At 44.5% G+C, this 19,116-nt stretch overlaps 1 protein-coding gene across 6 annotated transcripts in view; it reads left to right on the top strand.

Annotated features, from left to right (window-relative positions):
• LOC107221027 (teneurin-a) overlaps positions 1-19,116 on the top strand; it is a 504,979-nt gene that overhangs the window by 226,584 nt on the left and 259,279 nt on the right. For all 6 annotated transcript variants that reach the window (XM_046742588.1, XM_046742591.1, XM_046742590.1 and 3 more), the window contains 3 exons: positions 2,721-2,924; positions 3,471-3,644; positions 11,178-11,351. In XM_046742588.1, coding sequence (XP_046598544.1) covers positions 2,721-2,924; positions 3,471-3,644; positions 11,178-11,351 — 552 coding nt within the window. The remainder of the gene's footprint in view (positions 1-2,720; positions 2,925-3,470; positions 3,645-11,177; positions 11,352-19,116) is intronic.

Raw genomic sequence — 19,116 nt, 5'->3', positions numbered from 1 at the left:
TATCTTCCTCCCGCAGCCGATACAATTTTATATGCCACATTCCGCGAGTTAAATGGCGAGGAAGCCTGACCATTGCATACCAACAACACGGCGGCGAGATACTCGAAAAGTCGTTGGGTTTCAACGGGACTCGGGCAGTTCCTTGGCGTGTTCGCGTATATCCCACAACTCGAGGGAAATTGGTAGAAGCAAGTTTGTCGGGTTACTTCGAGACACATTCGAATCCTTATGGATTTGAAAATTCAATAAATAAAGTCGGAATGACGGAGGACGGCCATAACGCAATTACCAACGGGGTTGATGCGGGGCTTCAGGTTTGCCCCTCGGCCCCCCGTCCTCGCGTCCCCGGGTGCCTGGGGTGGCAAGATTGAATATGAAAGTTTAATGCCAGTAATATCAGCGCCGCCGCCCCCGACCACGCGGACTCTCCGCCGCCCCCAGACGTACGTTTCGGCCTTCACGTTGCTCGCATAGCGGCCCAACCCCGTGCCGAAACTATAACCGTCGCAACGAAATATAGCTATGTGTGTCATATTTACGCCACCACGCAGGACAGCGAATAGAAATGCGAAAAATTGGTAAATGTGCAGGAAATTGCGGGTTCGAAATCAACCCGCTCACGTCGAGTTTCGCCAAGGGGTTGATACCGTTGGATTTTGATTTGGGTACGACGCGCGTTTCCGACGTTAAAATTTCACCGCTAACGCCCGCGTCGCGTCCTCGTCAGCTGACCCGCGAAATTTCACTTTCAACCCTCGGTCAGCAGGGCTGAGGGCTCTTCGCTCGAATCGAGCGGTGGATTGAAACTGTCGGTTAGAATATTCCTGAGCGTCGAACCACGCGCGTTATCGCGTGTTAAAAATCTGGATGATATAAATCGTGGGAGGCTAGTAGTTTAACGGCTATTATACAGTCGATGAATAAAACCCGGCTTTTTGACTGGGTAATTCTCATCATTAATTGGCGTATAATTCTTCGCTGCAAGGAGGCGGGTTCTAATTTTCTGTTAAATTTCCTCTCGCCTAGAGGGGGGGCGAGCGGCGAGGGGCGGCGGGAGACAATGGGGGCCGAAACCAGAGACTCGGTATGGCGGGCTACGGTTACAGTTTACACCATTACATCGTCGAGGGTGGGATCAGAAAGGGTTCGAGAGGATTGGATCTTGTCTGTAATTAATGAGGAAAGTTTTACAAATAGCCCGGGGCATCGTCACTAAACGCCTTAGCGAAACCCCAGCGGTGGGTTTTCCTCCCCCCTCCAACCCCTATTTTGTTAGCGAAACATTTTTTCATCGGCAGGGTGATTTCTGATTGACAACTTTTTCTTCGATCGAACGATTTTTTTAAGATTGAAATATAACTGTTGCATGCTTTTCTAACAGTGAGGGTAAAATCATTGTGCAAGTACAATCGCATCGGTGTTATCTTTGCAGTGAAGTGAATTCAGAATTTAATATTTCTCTGGAAGGATTTATCGGTCGCATCGTTCGAATCGGAAGTTAGGTGAAGAGAAGAAAACTGTTTTAAAAAAGATTCTCGGTGTACGAATCTGAGCTTAATGAAGAAAAATTTCTAATTTAAGAAAAGATTTTATTACTAGAACGTTCGGAATAATTGAACACTAGTATTTTTAACCGAATTGCAATGTTTTTGAGCTCATGTATTGTTCTCTGTGATCGATATCTACAAATTATCTGAAGTAACTTTAAGAAATCTCACATTATGGACCAGCTAAAACGTGGAATTATTATTATTGACCACTCTGGAGATGACTATGCGTGAAAAATTGCAAGCTATCTCTACATGGCGAACAAAACGTGCAGAAAAATAAAAAATATCGTTGTAATAATAAAATTGTATCTCAAATTGTTAATATCTTAGCTCGTGTTATTCAAATTTAATCATATTCATTTCCGATACATATAAAGGTTGTTTTTCTCATCGAGTTCACTATCATCAGCGCAAATAACACTTATGTGGACAATTCATCCTCCAGTCCGCCCAAAATTCTGTTGGTACATCCCAGACTCAATCATCATCCCTTCGATCCCTCCATTTCTCCATCCACGCGGTCTCTCTCCTCTTTCTTGTACATTTATATCTCGAAGAAAACTGACGAAAACCCGTGTCCGCAAGTAGTTGGGTATAAGGATCAATATGTCCATCCCGTAAAGAGTGGGCGAGATAGCTATCAGTTGTCGCTCGGTAAGAGAGTGAGAGAGAAAGAAAAAGTGAGAGAGAGAGAGAGAGAGAGAGAGCGGCAGGGGTTGCCGGAGAGTAGATTCGGCGAACGACGTCGTTGGAAGGAAGTCCGAGCTGGGGCGACTCATCGTCAGAGAGTGGAGAAACCGGGTGACCGGATCTAACCGTGCACTCGACTCCTGGATTTGATCACACTTATTTCCACGGAAGATATCCCGGCACCGCGTTCCCCTTTCTCTGCTGCGGTGTTATTCCGAGTGCACCGATCATCCGGGTTTACTACCCTTTAGCTCGGCCGATTCCCGCGGGAGTCTTCTCCCGGGTATAAAAGTAACTCCGGAAGACGCTGTGCGACTTCACGCGACGCTCGCGCTGCAGGGAAATTCGAGGATACCTGACAAATACCGCAAAACGACCGGACTCGGGGGCGGAAAATTTGTTTTAAAAAATTGACGAAAACAGGGGAACCGCAACTCGATTTCTGTCCATTCAACGCGCTTCTCTTTTCCTCTGTTCCAGGCGCCGCTGATCGGTCATATCGCACCGGATCCGACACGGAGGGCGCCGCGACGACGGATAATCCGACGACCCCCTTCCCGACGCCGCCGCCGACCTTGACCCCCAATCATCGGCAGGCATCCCCGTTTCCTTTGGAGAGCACAAATTCGCGTCGGCATCACTACAACGGGTCCGCGATGTCGGACAGGTCACGTAGCGGAAACGGTGAGAATCGATTCCGGCTTTTTACCCGCTTCTTATCCACGCTTTTCTCACGCGCGCCTTAAGTGCCATATTTTCTTGGCTTTTTTTTTTTTTTTCACTCCCAACAGGGAAGCCAAAAGGTGAGCGCGCATCTTTATCCCCGCGGGGAACGCCGGTAAAATTGCTAGTATTATACTATATACATATAATATTACGTGTGTAAGGTTTTGCAAACTTTTCCAAATCCGCGGATTATTCCGGACGGTTTCTCCCTGCTTTTCTGCAACCCGGGGAGCAGACTCGCTTCGGTTGATATGGGACGTTTTCTGAACCGGTGCAGCTCAACGCGAATTCACCCCGTTGCGTCGGATCGTTTGTCGTTTCAGTCGTTACGCAAGCTTGAAATAAGCTCCTGCACAGCCGGGCCAATTTTCCCGTACAATAACACGTTCCGACACACATTGGTTACATATGTTCTCAATCCGTGCGATGCGGGAATAAAGATTGACATTTCTTTGGTTTCTCTTTTTCCCCTCCTATTCTTATTCTCGAATTTCGTACTTTCAGGCGAAACTGTATACGCTGCACCGACAAAGAAAAACAACTCCGCTGCCGGCGGCACTCTCAATCGACGTAATCGCCGAGGACACGCCAGCGCTTTAAGCAGCAGCTCGACCGCGAGCAGCGACAGATCAGAGGCCGTTTTTCCCGACGAACATTCTCGCATGCACCTCAACAACGGTAAGTCGAGCTTTTTTTCACCATTCGCGAAGGCAGCAAGCTACAAGATCGTTGTCCGTTGTTTATCCGTAAACATCCCGATCCCACTCGTCAAGTCACACACGAAAATCACAATCATCGTCATCGTCATTGCTCATGTCAGGACTTCGTAAAACGAAATCATAACAACTTTCTCATTTTCTTGTATGAAAATCTTCGATCGCTTTAACATGGTATTTTGTTAACTCAATTCAAAGGAAAGGTTTTGTCTGTGAAATAATTTAGGTACGTAATAAATGGTCTCAAAATGATATTGCTTTACGATGTTGTTCCATTTTTATTTTACTCGAAAGTTCCGATGGTTACATGGTTTTTCCAATAAACTCGTACACGTATAATGGATACATTTATATTAGATACGTGTAACGAAACGGACATGCGCGTCAACAACTCCTTCCATCGGTTCATGTTCGCCATTGGTATGGTAATAAGTGCATCATCGGTTCCCACATTTCCTTAATAACATTTCACTGAAACGTAATGAAAAAACAACTGTCACGTATGGTGTACCTGACAATTAAAAGACGTCCGCGATCACTCAGCACGCAAGTTTTCGTTATGCTCGTTAGAAGGTCGGGAAGTATCGAAAACCGGTGCACATTAAGCGAATCGTGCATGGTTGCACAAAATTTGTAAATAGCGAGCCTCGAGGTGCGTCTCCGACGTGAAATGGTCGTTCGTTCGTCCGGTGGAACTGGCACGTCGGCCATGTTGCTGCTTTGGTTCGCAAGTGGGTAACTGAGTTACCAGTTACCCCGTGGTCAGGCTGGTTAACGGGGGTCACTGGAAAGTTAGTCGGTACCAGTCCATTGTTTTGGAACGCCGAGAGTATTTAGACCTCCCCGTACGTCCCTCCGTCTCTCGCGAATATCTCTCGTTATCTCGCGCGTCCCTCTTCTGACGCGGCTTTCCACGGTCTCCAAAGGTAACGCAGTTTTGAACCACCGGATGAACAAGTTACTCGTGGGTACCCGTCGCTGACGTACATTCACGACCCGGTAGCTCTTTGGGTGCATGTATGTATGTATGTTGAACTTTTAAACGCATTTGACTGGATCTCGTTTGCTGCTAGGCGACACCTTATAGTATGTCTGCAGACACTCGAAGCCTGGAGTTAAACCCGTAGCCGTGCAGCTCGTTTCGACGACACTTCGGATTTGCTATTACGAGATCAATTAGCTGCTAATGCACGATTCTTCGTCGTCCTCGAAGGATAATTCAGTTGATCCCAATGAAACGAGGGAAAAAAGAAAGGCGTTAGTTTCAACCGTTAAAACTCCATTCGCATGTAATGTGCGTCAGAAGCGTAAGGGTGGTAATCTGTAACGAGAATTAGCCTCGGTCCGTGAATGTCAGGCGTAATCGGAAACCGTAAGAGAATTGAACTTGACGGAATCCCGTTTCCGGTAATTGTTTGGATCGCATGACTGTCTCCCCGTGGGGAAGTGGACGAAGGTTCAGTCCGCTCTCTAACGAAGGTATAGCTTGGTACCTACCTCCTACCTACCTACCTACGGTACCTACGTCTATTAGCAAATGGCTTTCGCTCTTCCCAGACAAAGCTTACCAACGTTAAACCGATGTCCTCACTGTTCGAGGCTAGGGAACCCTGGGAAAATCAGATTAGACGCGGTCAACGGGGACGAACGTTGATACCGTCGCGGTGCATGGTACCTACCTCGATGTTACAGATGGTTGGGCACTTCGCGTTTAGTTTACCCGGCGCTACTTCTCTCCGATCCTATTGAATTATCCGGACTCGTATATAATGCTGAATCGGGTTTGAGATCTGAGCGTTAACACAGTATGCATATTGGACAACATATGTAACGCAGACGCGTAACGCACTCTATAAGACATAGCGTATTTCTCCGCACGGAGTGGCGACAAAAACTGCTGCAATGTAACATATCAATCGCAAATACTCCTGTTTACCGCGACTAGCGCACAATGACGGCTGTTATATGATTCCGACCGGGTCATTAGAGGAGATAATAAAATATTTCAAGTGCATATCTGACCTCAGGGAACAGCTATAGATTTCCACTGTATCTATCGGTGCGCATATTTGTACCTGGGTCAGTGCCAACACCCTCGATTGAACTGCTCGTTGATACGATTCACCCATCGTCGAGAACAGCTTTGAAAATCTGTCTTGAATTCGGTTCATAAAACTGAATCGATAACCTGTTCAATAAACTTTAGAAGATGATTCGTTTACTTGCTCGAAGAGAAAAAATTTCCCAGATCGAACTTCCACCCTTGTTTTTGTCGAATATCCGTACATACAAATGCCTCGAAAGTTAGGAATGGAACACGGACGGTGACGTATTCGAATAATCGCAGCCGTCGCTCCTCGTGGAAATACAATCTGTAGACATCTCCATAAATACGTATAACGCAATCCTTCTCAAGGGGGGGAGATACACCCTTGCGTCAAGTAACCGTCCACCTTGCAGAGGTCCATCGGTGCGGGGAAGCGTTTCTGGGCTGCGGTTTCTCTGACCAACCCTGGACGAGCCGAAGGGGAGTAGGATGAGGAGGGGAGAGAGAGAGGGTGATGAGAGGGAGTTTCGGGAGCATCGAGGTGTCAGTGGGATGCCCGGTGGCGTCACCACCCTTAATTGGCTCCGTGATTACGGGCTTCCGATTCGCCGAGCACCGTATGCAGCAGCGGGACGCTCACTTCGCCAACCGAGCTCATTGCGGGGCACTCGCTAAATCAAGTTCGCACGGGGACGCGAGAGAATTGGCGCGAAACACGGGGCTGGGACTCGTACTCGTCCGCAACCCCCGCGCCTCGCCCCTTCGATTAGGCTGACTTTTATTCGATTATTATACTCGGGACGGGGGCGGCGAAACCTCCGATACAAAATCTACTCCGCCACTTTTCGAGTGACGATCGCTACCACCGTCCTCTGTTACCGGTTTTCCACGGTTTCGAAGCCACCCTCGGCTATACCCAACCCCAAAAATGTCACGCAACTTGAAACGTGACTCGACGTTTGTGCACGTCCGCATCAATTGCCAGCTACGCGTATAGTGGAGTTGAGTTTCCTTCGATCTTCATGCTCGCCGGGGGTTAAAACGTTGAATTATCGGAGATGAGGAAAGGGTTGCAATTTCGATTTATCGAGGACGCGATAGTCTGTTTCGTAGAATTACAAAATGTATAAGAGGTAAAATGTTGAAATATTATATTATAACTCGCAGACTTCTGACGATTCCATATTTTCGTATTCTTTAATTTACGGCATTTCATAATTTCCCGTTTCCCCCCGCAATTCCATGCTTTTGGCTTCTGGATTTCTGTCCGATATTCTCTTTTTTCGGTTTCCAAATTCGACGTCGTTCAATGTAATTCGATGAAATTATTGTCCCGCGAGTAAGTTTCACAACTTTGTACGTTCTTCACGCGTGAACAATAACAGGAACATAATCCAGCAAGGGGCTAAAAATGTAGTAATGCAGTCTTTTTCCGTCCTTTTTTTTTTTTCTTTCTCCCTTTCTTTTTTCTTCTTTTCACCGGGAGCACCGGCAGATGTCGACTGACCGTGCAATTACCTACAAATATTTTCAATCCTCGTAGAACGCGTGGAACAAGCTGTTCGTACGTGCGGGATTCAATAACGGCTCTATAGGAATACGTACCGTGTTTCGATACCCGCAGTAAAGTTATCCACAGCACACATTATAACCGCGACACGTATGTTCACGACAGAACCCGTACCTACCCCCTATCCCTCCCCCCTCCCCTCCTTCCTCCTCCTCCTCCTCCTCCTATTCACCAACGTTTCATGCGACTCAATTTAATTAAACAATTGTTATATGCGAATTATAATTGACTGGGCGTACAGGTGCGGTTGTGCCCCTCGTATGTACATATTCGACATTTTCTCTCTTATATTCATTATTGCTGTAGAAGTATTAATTATATTTACTTCAGGAGAGTTTGATTTTGTTCCGACTTGATACATACCGCATACCTCATGGTGAAGCGCGTTATAATAATTTCTCGAAGTCTACGAATCAGATTTTCCTCATCGCATTATTTTTATCAAATTCATTCGAACGAAAAATCACCCGCACCGTCATCGACACGCATGATTCGTATCATCACAAATTTCCCAGTTCTATTCCCCATTGAAATTGATTACACGAATTCGTGTTTCACCTCGGCCATTTGGAATTATGCATTTTCTGCACCCTTCGAAAAGCACCGCAAGCACATGGCACTAATCACTGTTCCTTTTTTTTTCTTTTTCTCGCTCTCTTTTTCTCCTGCACAACAACCTCGCACACCAGGTCTGTCAAGGCCTTCGTACTTCACCGGTATGTATTTGCTGATGCAGAATACATGTACGATCACGTATACGTGTTTCGACGTGTGAAAGAGATATGTGGGAGGAAAAATGATTAGACGAATGAATCTTTTTTTTTTTTAATTTCTTTTTTTCGCACGAAATTGAATGCCGTAGCAAGCCCGGCTATAATCTTCGGCACTGTACAGTCCGTTCTTCCGTATCGCCGACCGGAACGGACAAAATCCCATTTGAAATCCCCCGTTTTCATTCTATCTGACAATTCAGTTTACAGATGTGTTTGTGTAGTACCTACATGTGTATGCTGCATAGAATTCTCGGATGTTTTGTTACGTTGTATGTGTGTATTTATAAATCGTATTAAGCGTAACGCAATGCATGCGGCAGGTCTCTATAAATAATAATTTAAATAATAATACACGTAATTGAATCGGTCGTATACGGTAATCGGGGAAGTTCGCAACACGCGCGTTCATTGAATGATCGACGATAATAGAACGCTGTTCGCTCTGTAGCTACACATAATATCGGTGAACGGTTATAATCGCATGCACACCTCTCTTTGCCGCAATCTGTATACGTATATATATATATATGCGTTGAAACGGACCCGAGGTACGAATCTGTCCTGGACACGGTTCGTTTACTGTTCAGAACTATCAATTACTGCAGCTCCGATAATGACGTTTTCAACTAATGGCCGTTAAAATGGAAACAATAGAATCGACTTTTTTCCAATTCATAAATTTCGCTACGGTAGTTGCGTTTCAGTAGGTTTTCGCTCGGTTCCCCCGCATGCGGCGTCAATTCACTGCCGGGATTATCGAACTACGACAAACGTGTAGTATGTATTATCCGTAGGTACGTACACATATATGTAGAAAAACTGCAACGCACGATAAAAAGTCGCGGAAACGCACGGAAATTACGGGGGTTGTTTTATTTATTCTTTCAACCCCTGTTTTCGCGCCGCCCTTCTCTTTTTTTCTATTTATTTTATCGCTCGCATAATCTACGCTCACAAACTTTTCAACCCGAAATTCAAATCTGCTGCAGCGATGAACTTCGGCCAGTCCATATATTCGGGGACAGTTTCGACCACTTACATTACCTATTGGTATAATGTGTATATACCGTGTTCCGTGGCCGATAACACTGATTTACAATAATGTCCACCGTTGTGTTATGTTAACGGCCGCTAATGGTTACACACGGCTTTAATTATCCTCGACGACCAAACTATCGCAATCTTTCTCTCTCCATTCCTCCTCCTCTTCCTCCTCCTCCCTCTCACCGTCGATGCTCGCGAGTCTCAAACAATTAAATCAGCGCAGTATATCGGGTTCGATGATTCTCAATAACGCTGATGGATGGAATAACGTTGAGATTGGCTGGAATCAAGGCGTGATCGAACTTCCAAGAATCCAAAACTCACACCGTATCTTAATTGCAGTTATTAGGGAAGCTCGTGACCGCAATATTGGACGGCTGCATCTAGAAGCAGTGAATAGGGAAAGGCGAGATTTGTGTTTTTGCCTGCGTTATTGTTTTTCACGACAGTTCAGAATATTACATAATTATCGTCGCTACAGTGCGGCGGGTCATTAATGGTCACCGTCATCGATTCGCGACACGTTATAGCTTACGACTCTAATGGTGCCCTAAAATCGCACATTACCCACGAATGACTCCACCCGCAGATTTTCCGAAACTACACGCCATTTCTGTCCGGCTAGAAACGCAGATCAGGTGCCATATGTCGCTAATTAATGAATTTTGAAAAACCCGGCTTGACAAAAGGGTCGAAGATACGCTCGAGCATTCGAACTGTTATTTATGGCCACTATAACACGCTTGTGCGGTATTTACGACGTCTAGCCATCGGGAAAGAGGATGAAAACGGCGGATGGAGTGGCGGAAGTTTCACGGGTTGTTCGGAGCCGCTTATCAGAATTAGCTAATAGCTTTCGTAGGAATACGATGAGGCTTAGCATTAGCCTATACAGGCGATAAGCTGCAAATGTTTCGTTTCATTTTTATTTCTAGTCCGGAAAATACTCCGCGCACGTGAAATCTACGTTTGCCTTTTTTTTTTTTTGCATGTATAAGGATAAACTTGGCCAATATTTATCGCATGCGTATCTACGTAAATGGCAAAATATCGAAGCGAATAAGATCAATCCATATAAAACGGATTCGTAGAGTTTAGCGCCGATTATTGAATTGATCGGCGTTGCCTGTTTCAATTTACTCGCAACGCATGGAAATAATCAGCTGACTGTTGTTATTTTGTATGCTTGGCCTGTACTCTGTGCCTTACATAATTATACATGTCGTTGATTCAATCAACCATTAATCGTGTCATTTATACCGATCCGTCTTTATTGTAAATCCTTTCTAAATAAATGCACTCGATTCAATAACTGGTACCGTTTACACTGCGATATATTTTACACGATAGAAACACAATAAACGTTAGAATTATTTTTTAATCTCCAGAATTATAGATCAGGGGTAGCTTGTTTATCATTTCCGGACTATTCCTGATTTTATTTTATTTCTTTCATTGCGTTAGAAAAGTTTTTATTTCTTGAATAAAATTGAGTGCAATTAAAAAAACAAAAAAAAAAAATAGTAATTCGTAATTGGTTCTTTCAAATTTGACAAATTCAAGACACGTAATATCCTGAAATCGATTGACGAGGGTTTGAATGATTAGAGACATCGAACCTGACGTCGAGTTAGAACAAACGTGTCCTTACAGTTTCTTACAATTCTTGGATCCTTGAGGCAAACATGAAAACGACAGATAATTGAGCGTCGGATTGACGTACCTGTACTTTGTAAATAAAAAAAAAAGCGAGCGTCGTGTATATGTACGTACGTATAATGTACACGAGAGTTCAGAGTTAAAGTCAATCGTCTAAAAGGCAGAGTCGCGACGACTCGCCTTGGGACGGGAAAAACTATTAAACTGTAGATACGGTTCCTCGGGTTCGAGACACATACGTGCCCCACATATCTCGGAAGACGCGTTGTATACAACTGCGCAAAAAATTACGCGACAAGATCGGGAAAGGAAAAACACTTACCAAGGCTCCGAGAACTCGCGAAAAATTTAAGGGTGATGTTTTTCACGATTATAAAAAAGAAGTTATGGTTGCCTGTGCAGACACCGGCGGTGATTCACCCCCGGAACCAGCTCCCCCTGAAGTTCCACCACGGGGCCCTTCCCTCCATGCCACCCACACCCTTCGAGCACAGCAGGTCCGAAACGGTTGTCCACCGAACGCCACTGCCGGATATGCCATTCCGCCGGAACAAGTTCAGTCCGAAAACTATCAAGGTAAGTTTGTAGAGAAAACGAACTTGCCGAGAGATCATGATTTTCCTGTTGTTGGCGGACATTAAAGGTTGTTCCTTCGTTTTTTCTTCTTTTTTTTTTGTCGTTCATTATTTCTCCTCAGCTGCGTGAGGGTTTAATCCCGGGGGGAAAACATAATCGCGGTGATAACGATTTGCCTCGTTTTGTATTATCCGTAAAGAATTTTTTACAGAAAATTTATAGCGTAAAAAACGAATATGGTAGAAACGACAAATGGAAAAGCGTTTGAGCGGCGAGGATCGCGTTATTTGGTCGGAATTTCGTTTCGGTTGGTATAGAATTTTTAACGCACCGTCGAACTTGAAAATAGGAAAGGTAGGAAAGGGATGTAAACGTAAAGCAGGGTACAAAACACGTGCGGATAGTTTTCATCCGGTTCAAACGGTTGTATATCTGTACATTTGTTGTATATAATACGAATTTTCCGTTTGCAGGCTTCCATATGTTAAATGAACGTTTGCGCACCGTTTGCTCCGCGATTTGGCTTATCGAAAATGCATTTCAATAGATTTTCGGTAAGCGCATGCACAGCATTACCGGCTGTTCAACCTGCACCTCGAAATTCTATTGGTGTTAAATTTACTCCCTCGAATTTGATTTTCCACACCGTTTTTTCCCCATGCTGTGAATTTTCAAAAATTCACGCGACACTTTTGCTATTCACATGCGATGTTTGAGGCTTTCTTGTTACAATTTAAGAACCAATAATTCATAACTACTTTCCACTTTAAGTGAATTATTGTAAGAAAATGCTGAGACTTGAATAAATCAATACGTGTGCATTGACTCGATAATTTTCAATCAATTTCACGTCCATTATTCACGAGGCTTACAAGGACCAAACATTTTCACTGAGTATTTCAATCCCCGATTCTCTGTTCTAAAATATTTAAAATAAAATTCGTTTTCAAACTATAATTTAAATTTGAACCTTATTATATTTGGCACCCTATTTCGTTTATTTTTCTCCAAGTATGCGTTTAGGATTACTATTGTTTTTTCGAGTGATAGCAACGACGTAATTAAGCCAAAAAAAAAGAGAGACCTGTCCATTACAAATGGATATGAATTTAACTACTAGGTATAAACGAAGGTACACAGAGCCCAAGGTTGACTATTTTTATTTTTTTTTAAATCCCTCTTCCACCGCCACTAATTGTACCAAAATATCCTTTGACCTAGGTCAGCGTCCATACATCGTTATCGGGTGTAGAAAATTATCGTGTTAAATTTACTTCTGTTTTTGTTCCTCTTCTTTCGTGCTCCGCCGACACGTTCCGCGATGCATTTTCACCCGAGTAAACACGAAATCACGTTTGGGGAGAAAAACTGGTTATGCATGTATGCCGTGCCTGGCTGTAGGTATCCACCTACCGGCACTTGCAGCGTTAAACCATCGAAAAATCATGCCTTTGAATATTCAACGAGGGATCGAAATTCAAATATTGAGGGAACGTGTACACGGATAGGCGTGTTGCGGCAAATCATTATATTGGCCGAATGAAACGATTGGTTTGTAACACAAAAATCGTGGTTCGATTTTATTGCCGTCGCACGTAGCGTCGATTTTTTTTCTCGATCGGCCGGGTGCGTAAGAATTTGAAACTCTTCTCTACTTTTGATCCTGTAAATACTGTCTTTTTGGTATTCGAAGCAGACGAAAATTGAGACAGGATGAACACAGAAAAAAAAAACAAAAAACAAAAAAAAAAAAAAAAACTGCGAGACTGGTAAATAACCAGACCGATGTGAGAGGGTGGAAACGAATTAATCCCAAGTCGGAATTCAATATGAGGGCAATTCCCGGCGTGCCATAGTAGGTATCTAAAATTCGACCTCCGCTATAGCTATCCAACTTGCCAATTATCCTGCACCTGTCGGTGACTTTCAAGGAATCCAAATCGCTCGTAATTATATCGGGGCAGGTATGTCACCCCCGGATTGGTTACGTTCTGAGCCTGTGATAATCCTTTGTCGGAATGCCCGCAATGCTCCGATTAATTAAACCGGTACATGCGGAGTTACACGGAGAGGGGTCGGCTGAATGCGATCTCCAGTTATACGCGACAAAATTCCAGCAGGGAAAAAAATATTTTCTTTCCGATGGTAAAAAAAAAAAAAAAACATTCAAAAAAATAAATAAAATGCCACCCCCGTATACCGCGCACGTACCTACGTACACAGGTACCAGCTACGTACTGGAAAACATTTTCAACGTTGTGAAAATGTGAAACAAGAAAGAAAATAACCGGGCGTCGAGGTGCACGCGAGGAAGAGATCAAGCGACGAAATAGAAGTTGGATATATATTCCTAAGGCAACGATGGGGGATTTTATAGTATATGGCATAAAATTCGCGACAAAGTTTGCACGTGAACACACGTGCGTACGTATATAGCATATTATATGTAGTGTGCACATAACGCGCGGTTTGAAAATCCCAGGCGGGTGGTTTTGTGCCCATGTACGTAAACGTATATATTGTGTGTGTGCGTGTAGACACAGTATTAGCATAAGTGCCGAATTTATTTTCTTCGGGAACCTATTAAGCCGTCGCAGGCGGGGGGAAACGGCACAGGTGAGATTAGGACGGGCTTAGATCGGTTTTCAAGTTTCCTTTCGCGGCGAGAGGTCGGGAGGTCGAGAGTCGTTGCCGGGGAATTTAGCTCTGGCCGACGGTGTTGCATAAGAAAATTGAGGCCACCCCAGAGACGACGCGAGGCGACGCGACGCGGCAGAGGTCGAGGCAGTGTCGTATACATGCAGAATTCTAGACGGTGCTTATGAAGTTATACGTATTTTTGCATAATCGCAAATTAGACCTAATCACCGTTGCTCCCTTGGGATTTTTTGAGGAAAACGCGAAACCCAACGATTATGGACGCCAGCTCCCAGCCAGCCTATCTCTGAACCGGAATTATTTGCCTCGCGTTAAGCGAGATGGCGATAAGCTTTGTTGCGGAAAATTGATACTTTTTATTTATTTATTTATTTATTCCCACGGTATTGCCCTACGTTGACTATTTATCGAATTATTATATTTGTATTACCTGCGAGGACGTATAACAAAACAAAATCTGTTTGAAAGATGTTAACAATTTCACAATTTCTTTTTTCTGACACGATATATTCTTAATCACTACAGTATCAAACATTTCTTCGGAGCACCTGAAACAAATTATTTTTTCATCACCGCGATAATTCATATTGAAATAAATCATTTTGCTCCGTGCATAACATTGTGCCCCATAAAATATTAAAAAAGAAAATAGCTATAAACGCGGGCACTGTTGAAAAAGTTATCGTGCGAGTTTTAATTCCGCATTTGCAAAATGCTTTATGCGTACAAATTTCAGTCGTCCGTTACTCTCCCCGTGGGTCGTAAAGCAACGTAATTTGATGAGAATAATTTTTCCTTTTTTCCTCTCCATCTCGTAATATCTTTGCGGTTTTACGATCGGTAGAAAAATTTCATTTTCTTCGGTATAACGACGCGTGACCGCATGTCCTGATGCTATTGTTACTCATCAGTCTCTTTCGGATTAATTTTACAAAACAATCATTCGCGTTTTACTTGCTATTCTTTGTTTCATCGTTGCCTCTTTCCTCAGTAAATCTCAGGATTTTTCTTCTCTCTGCTATTTTGCAGTTTTCTTATACAATATCTGAAAAGCGATGATTTTTATTTCGGACGTTAGAGATAAATTTTCAGCGAAGATGCCGAATAACGCCGAGTTCTCTTCACCGGAAGTAGTCGGGGTCGGTTTACAGTCAGACAAACCACGGAGTCTCGAATTGTGACGACAGAAACTGCGATTGAGAAAAAGACAAAAAAAAAAAAAAAACAGCGTGCGTTTTGAACGTCGCGACAAATCCGCATTCTCTCCGTTTTATCCGGAGGAAAATGTTCCGATTCCGAATCGCACAGTTGGCGGTAATACGTCAATTAATATGATAACGTCGCCCCGCGGAAAGCTTTACAGTGAATCCGCCCATGCAGCTTTTCCTCTGGGTATCGTCCAACGCTGAACGTGGCTTCTAACGGCTTGCGGGAACGAGAAAACAATTACAATGGAAAATAAGGGCGGTCCAAAGAGGCCGAAATAACGCCCCAATCACGTTACATGACGCTGAAACTGCAGGCTGTTGTTGCTCGAGGTGGTCCGTCGCTTTCCTGTGGAAATCCCCGACGAATCAGGGTATTGATTCTAAATTTCGAAAACACAATTAGAGAAATTTTTCAACAATCTGCCAGCCCGCCTACAAGGTACGATAAGCGGTATCTACATATTTTTGCTGTACAGCAACATAAAAATGAAATTTCTTCTTTTCTGTTCGTACCACGTTATGTTTTACGGATTTAATCATTCGTATATTATGTTATACCGACTTTTTCCGAACACGAGTTTCCCGTCCGTCAAACTGTGTTTGAATATCTCACATTTTCTAGAGTTAAAAGCTCGTGAAATCTGACTTTCGTGAAAATATTCCAACTGTAGATAATAATTAATTTTCGGAATATGCTTCGACGGTAGTGACGAAGAAGAATATTTGGCGGTCCGATTTTTGTTCTAAAAAAATAACATCGGGATGAGATTATTAGATATTAGCGAGGGATCCGGGCGAGTAACCGAGGTCCCGTAAAACCGAGGGTAAATTGATTTTTGACGCAGAATGAAATTGCGCGAGAGTTTGGTATCTAATCGGCGAGTAGCAGGGGGGCGGAAAATCTGTGAATATTGTCCTTCGAGGAGAGGTTATCGCGGGCAATTTAAGAAGCAATTAGATAAGTGGAAGCGCCGCGTCGCACCCTCGGCGATTCGATAAATGCGAGGACCATGCAGTCCCAGGTTCCTCGAGTACACCCCCACCCCCGAACAACGGGGAATTGATAGGCGGTGAACGGCGAACGGTCACCTCCGCAGCAATTAAGATTTTCCATCAGCGATTGAGTTCGGCTCTGGAGATTTTTTCGTTTCTTTATTTCCTTCTTCTTCTTGTTTTCGTACGTTATATGTATATAGATGCGAGACGGTCGTTATTCGAACGCTTGGTACACACGTATCTACGTAGACACACATAAATTCGAACGACTAGATCAGGCCGAATCCTGCAACTCGGAAGATGGACCGTGGCGGTAGTTTCGGGGATGCTGGAAGACCGTCTCGGGGGTGAAATGGCCGAGCTTTATTCCCTCGTCCGATTTGCGGCAGCCTGCAATCGGTGAAAATATGCTTCATCGGCTCGCCGGATGAAGCCGGTCTTGTTTTCCCCTCCCGAGATCCCTTCCGTCCAGCGTTCGATGCAGCCGAATTCGATTAATCCACTTTTCCGGCTAATGCTGGGTAATTAATATACGAGGCAATACCCTTCGAGGCGTTGAGGGCTGACCGCCATTCGCCCGCGGAACCGGCGACAGATCCTGCAGCCTTACTCCTTGACAATAAATATTCCATAAATTGGATTAACGAGGCGTTACGGAACTGCAGCTGCAACGGCGTATGGATGAAATCGGATTATGCGATTCTCAAATTGCTCGGGTATTTTTATCTCACACTCGGACTTTTTCGTTCATTGAATTCTCGACTTTCACCTGCGGGTTGTGATACAGTTGTAATTTCGTTTATATATATATATATTTTTTTTTTCTTAAAGTTTTGAAAATTTGTACCACAATTACGAGGAATAAAAATTTTCGTGAAACGCAACTACTGCTATTGTACGATACCTACCGTACCCGAAAACGCTCGAACAGTTTTACAACAATGCTCAGCCTCGCATCGCGAGTTGGTTCCACTCGGTCGATAGGAGCGAGGAAAACTGAACACACAACGCGAACGAGAACTTTGCGAAATATTTCTCCTTGGTCGTCCCTAGAAGGGCCATTTCAAGCTCGTCCCTGGGCAGCGGGAGCTCTTTTCCACGATACGCGGGCACCAATTTGTGACGACGGGGCCGCAAAAGCTCCTTTGACCCCCGGCGATACTACAAAGTGAGGCTGCACACGCGGATGCAGACAAACGTTACGCGGGCAGCCGCTGCGGAGAAAAGCAGTTTGAGGGAAAAAGCATGCACGGGGCGAGATGACGAGAGAAAATCGTTGCTGTTCGGGTAACCGAACCGAAACGGCATCCAGGCAAAACGGCTGGATCGAGTTTGCAGGATGTGCAGCGAGGGAGATTAGACGGGATAATCCCTGCAGGCTGCAGGGTGCACAGCGTAGATCCGCGCCGTACAGCGAACCGCAGATCTCGAGTTCCTCGCTAATTTCCGCGTAGTCGGCGTTGGCATGAACGCCGAGTCGGACGGTGATTAGCCTCATCCCCGTTTCCAGAGCATCCCTATTTTCCCCTGGACCACGCCGCCTGATTCACGGTGATGGAATACAATATGCATGTCGTGTATACGCGGGCATTAATTAAAGACGTGGGCTGTACCGGAATCCATGCATATACTTTTAAGCCGTCTCATTATACGTACCGGATGCAGGTATAACACCGAGTGTTTAGCAAATCATTATATTCGTTGGCTGAGCGAAGATCTTTTACTTAATTACGAAAGTTGAAAATTTGTGGAAAACAGTCTTTTGAATAGAACGAATCGCATCGATGAGCGAAATCGAAGGAATCTTACAGATCTTTCTTTAAAAATTTTTCAAGCGATTTGGAGAGATGCGTATACGCTACTTTCTGCAAGCTTCAAAACTATTTCGTCGATCACTTAACCGGGACGCCTCATATTACCCTGCAATTTATGCTGACGCTATGCGATTTGAGACGATAAGAGCCTCGCGCGTCGACTTTCTTTGACATCCGAGTGTAAATCGCCCGAGACTTTCCGTTATCCTGTTAAAATTGAATCCAATTTCTAACCCGTCACGCGATCTTAGCTAACGCGAGATTCCCCGAAATAAACGGTGCGTCGCACGCCTCGCGGATCTCCTGACATTTGATCCTAACGAACAACAAAATTATTACGTATCTGCAGGCACATTCCAGCTAGAACGTCGTTTACCATTTCTGAAAGAAGAAACGCGGTTCTGTACACCTTTGCCAATCGGAATTAAAAAAAAAAAAACAATTACAAATCAAGGTAGAAAACGTGATTTAAAATTTACGGTAAAACCGACCAAGCTGTGACGGAGCATTATCGCATATATATGGCGCAAAAATATCTGACAATTGGCAAAATAGGCGACACCGTTTGAGGGGGGAGGAAATTCGAGAAGGAGGTGGGAGAGGCGTAGAGCAGCGGTGTTCGAGTCGCGTGATACGTTAGTCCCTATAAATCTGGCCACCTTCACTTTCCTCGCTCTCTCATTGTAAGTACAGGAGCCGGCATAACTCAAACTGTCCTCGGAGGGCCAACCGAGGTTTGGATTCAACGGGAGATCTTATCGCTGAGACAACAATAGCACCAGGCGTTGAAATGCTTATCATTCGTCCCACCCTTAGCCCCCGAGAATTTATAAGCTCGGTCCCGCGTTCTCGGCATCGTCGTCGACGGCGTTGTCTGACCTCCTCTGAACCCGGGTCTCCTTTGCCCGTCGACGGTAGTCGTCCGGTGTTGCCATAGGTCACGCCACCGCCGCATTCTTCGCGTGCTCGAGATATGAATAAAAAGTCTTTTTATACCGACGTATGTACGTGCGCAAGATTTTCCGCGAATCCGCGAATTGCTGATAAATCATTCCGAGGAAGAATTCTGTTGGCTTATGCCGGATTCCT

Source organism: Neodiprion lecontei, chromosome 6, assembly GCF_021901455.1.
Source record: "Neodiprion lecontei isolate iyNeoLeco1 chromosome 6, iyNeoLeco1.1, whole genome shotgun sequence".
Taxonomy (NCBI): domain Eukaryota; kingdom Metazoa; phylum Arthropoda; class Insecta; order Hymenoptera; family Diprionidae; genus Neodiprion; species Neodiprion lecontei.
The sequence above is the reverse complement of the archived record's forward strand: the minus strand, read 5'-3'. Positions and strand labels throughout refer to the sequence as shown.